At 41.9% G+C, this 2,558-nt stretch overlaps 1 protein-coding gene across 1 annotated transcript; it reads right to left on the reverse strand.

The window, feature by feature from the left end:
• Positions 1-287: 287 nt before the first annotated feature.
• LOC142632427 (uncharacterized) lies at positions 288-1,106 on the reverse strand. Its single transcript, XM_075806830.1, has 3 exons — positions 995-1,106; positions 745-886; positions 288-648 (listed from the first exon to the last, which is right to left on the reverse strand). Exons 1-3 carry the CDS (start codon positions 1,104-1,106, stop codon positions 288-290), a joined length of 615 nt encoding a protein of 204 aa, XP_075662945.1.
• Positions 1,107-2,558: the final 1,452 nt, after the last annotated feature.

A 2,558-nucleotide genomic window follows, 5' to 3' on the forward strand; every position in this document is an offset into this window, starting at 1 on the left:
AACTAGAAATCTACACAACATGATATTAACTGAAAAATAATAGCAGAAGTGCTTTTTCATTAATAATAATACATTCGTAAGTTATTTACATTCTAGGGAAGTTGTACAGCTTTTTCATCTAAGTTTGCAAGATAATATGCCTCTATGCCAGTTACTGTTTTAATACGATAAGGTCCCTCCCAATTAGGTCCTAATTTTCCTCACATTGGGTTCTTGGCTGTACCCATGACTTTTCTTAGGACCAAATCCCTAGGGGCTAATGGCTTCAACTTCACATGGGAATCATATCATTGTTTAAGTTTTTGCTGATAATAAGCCAACTGAACCATAACATTCTCTCGTCGTTCATCAACTAGGTCTAAGCCCTTTTCTAGTAAGCCGTCATTATTGCTAGGGATGAAGGAGCTCGTTTTTATCATTGGAAAGCCTGTTTCCAAAGGAATTACAGCTTTAACTCCATAAGTCATAGAGAAATGTGTCTTTTCAGTGGATCTTCGAGGTGTAGTTCGATACGTCCACAAAACATGGGGCAATTCTTCTACCCACCTCCCTTTGAAATCATCAAGCCTTTTTTTCAGTCCACTAACTATAACTTTGTTTACAGCCTCGGCTTGCCCATCCCCTTGTGGATAAGATGGAGTGAAATATCTATTCATGATGCCTAAATCACCACAATATCCTCTGAAGACTTTACTATCAAAATGCAAACTATTATTTGAAATAAGAGTATGAGGGATTCCAAACCTAGTGACAATATTCTTCCAGAAGAACTTCTTTGCATCTACATCCCTGATGTTTAACAAAGGTTTAGCTTTAACCCACTTAGTGAAGTAATCTGTTCCAACAAGCAACCATCTTCTATTCCCTGCTGCCTTTGGGAAAGGTCCTACAATGTCCAAGCCCCATTGAGCAAAAAGGCTAAGGACTAGACAGAGGATTAAGGACACCCCCAAGTTGATGTATATTGGGAGCATATCTCTGACACTGGTCACACTTTCTTGCATAGTCTTGTGCTTCTTTTTGCATATTGGGCCACCAATATCCCTGGGTAAGACCTCTATGTACCAAAGACCTTCCTCCTGTGTGACTTCCACAAATCCCTTCATGTAACTCCTCCAAAAGTAACTCCGTTGCTTTAGGATGCACACAGCAAATATGGTCCTGAAAAGGAGCATTTGTACAACTTTTGATCCTCGGATAACCAAAACCGAGGTGCCTTCCTGTGTATTTTATCCGCCTCAGATTTCCCCTCAGGCAGAACATCACCCCTAAGGAAGGACACTATAAGGTCCATCCAACTAGGCCCTACCCTTATCTGTTGAACCCGAGTGTTAACACTCACTTCATTGGGTTTGAACAAATCCTAAACGAGGATAACCTGAGGTAGAGTTTGTGCTGAGGACGTTGCAAGGGTAGCCAGGGAATCAGCATGGGTATTCATACTCCTTGAGACATGCAACAAGATAAAAGATTTAAATTTTGATTGCAAATACCTAACTCGGGTAAAATATTCTTGCATTCTTGGATCTCTAGCCTCTAATGTCCCTTCTACTTGGCCCATGACTAATCATGAATTCTAGAACATTTGCACTGATTTTTCCCCCATTTTCTGAACCATATCCATTCCGACCAATAAAGCCTCATATTTCGCCTCATTGTTGGTAGCCGAGAACCCCAATCTTAAGGACTTCTCAAACGTAAGCCCTTCCGGAGACATTAGAACTAGTCCCACTCCAGACCCTCTTTGATTCGTTGCTCCATTGACATATACCTTCCACACCGCAGGCTCCTTGCATGAAATCATGCCAACTAATTTTTCATCCATGTCCAGCCCCTTGGCATTATTTTCTAATGAAGGCTCAACAAACTCCGCGACCAAGTTTGCAAGCACTTGACCCTTCATGGAGGTGCGAGACATATACTTAATATCAAAAGACCCCAAGATGGTGCCCCATTTAGCAATCTTACCCGAATAATCAGCACTTCGGAGTACAGATTTAAGAGGAAGTTGAGTTAGAACTACCACCGTATGATATTGAAAGTAATGGGGAAGTTTACGCGTAGCGTGTACCACTGCTAGGATTGCTTTTTCCAAGGGTAGATAACGCACCTTGGCCTCACGCAAAGACTTGCTCATGTAATAAACTGGCCTCTGTATAGTATCATCAACTCGTATCAGAACCAAACTAACAGCATGGTGAGCCACCGCAATATATGCAAACAAAACTTCATCAATTTTCGGCCGAGACATAATGGGTGGGCGTGAAAGATATTCTTTAAGCTGTTGAAAAGCTAGTGCACATTCCTCGGTCCACTCAAATCCCTTCCACTTATTCAGCAGCTGGAAGAAAGGCCTACACCTGTCTGCGGACCGTGAAATAAATCGGTTAAGGGCAGCGGTCATCCTTGTCAACCTTTGAACTTTCTTTGGATTCCGAGGAGGTTGTAGGCTATTAATTGCCTTAACCTGAGCAGGATTGACTTCGATTCCTCTGTGTGTTACCATATAACCCAGGAACTTGCTAGATCCCACCCCAAAGGAGCACTTGGAAGCATTA

Source organism: Castanea sativa, chromosome 4 (assembly GCF_040712315.1).
Source record: "Castanea sativa cultivar Marrone di Chiusa Pesio chromosome 4, ASM4071231v1".
NCBI lineage: Eukaryota > Viridiplantae > Streptophyta > Magnoliopsida > Fagales > Fagaceae > Castanea > Castanea sativa.

Coding starts and splice junctions, on each gene's coding strand:
- LOC142632427 (XM_075806830.1), bottom strand. CDS start 1,106: ATGAAGGGATTTGTGGAAGTCACACAGGAGGAAGGTCTTTGGTACATA. Junction 887..994: donor GCACAAGACTATGCAAGAAA/GTGTGACCAGTG, acceptor TGGACATTGTAG/GACCTTTCCCAAAGGCAGCA. Junction 649..744: donor TGGAAGAATATTGTCACTAG/GTTTGGAATCCC, acceptor CATCATGAATAG/ATATTTCACTCCATCTTATC.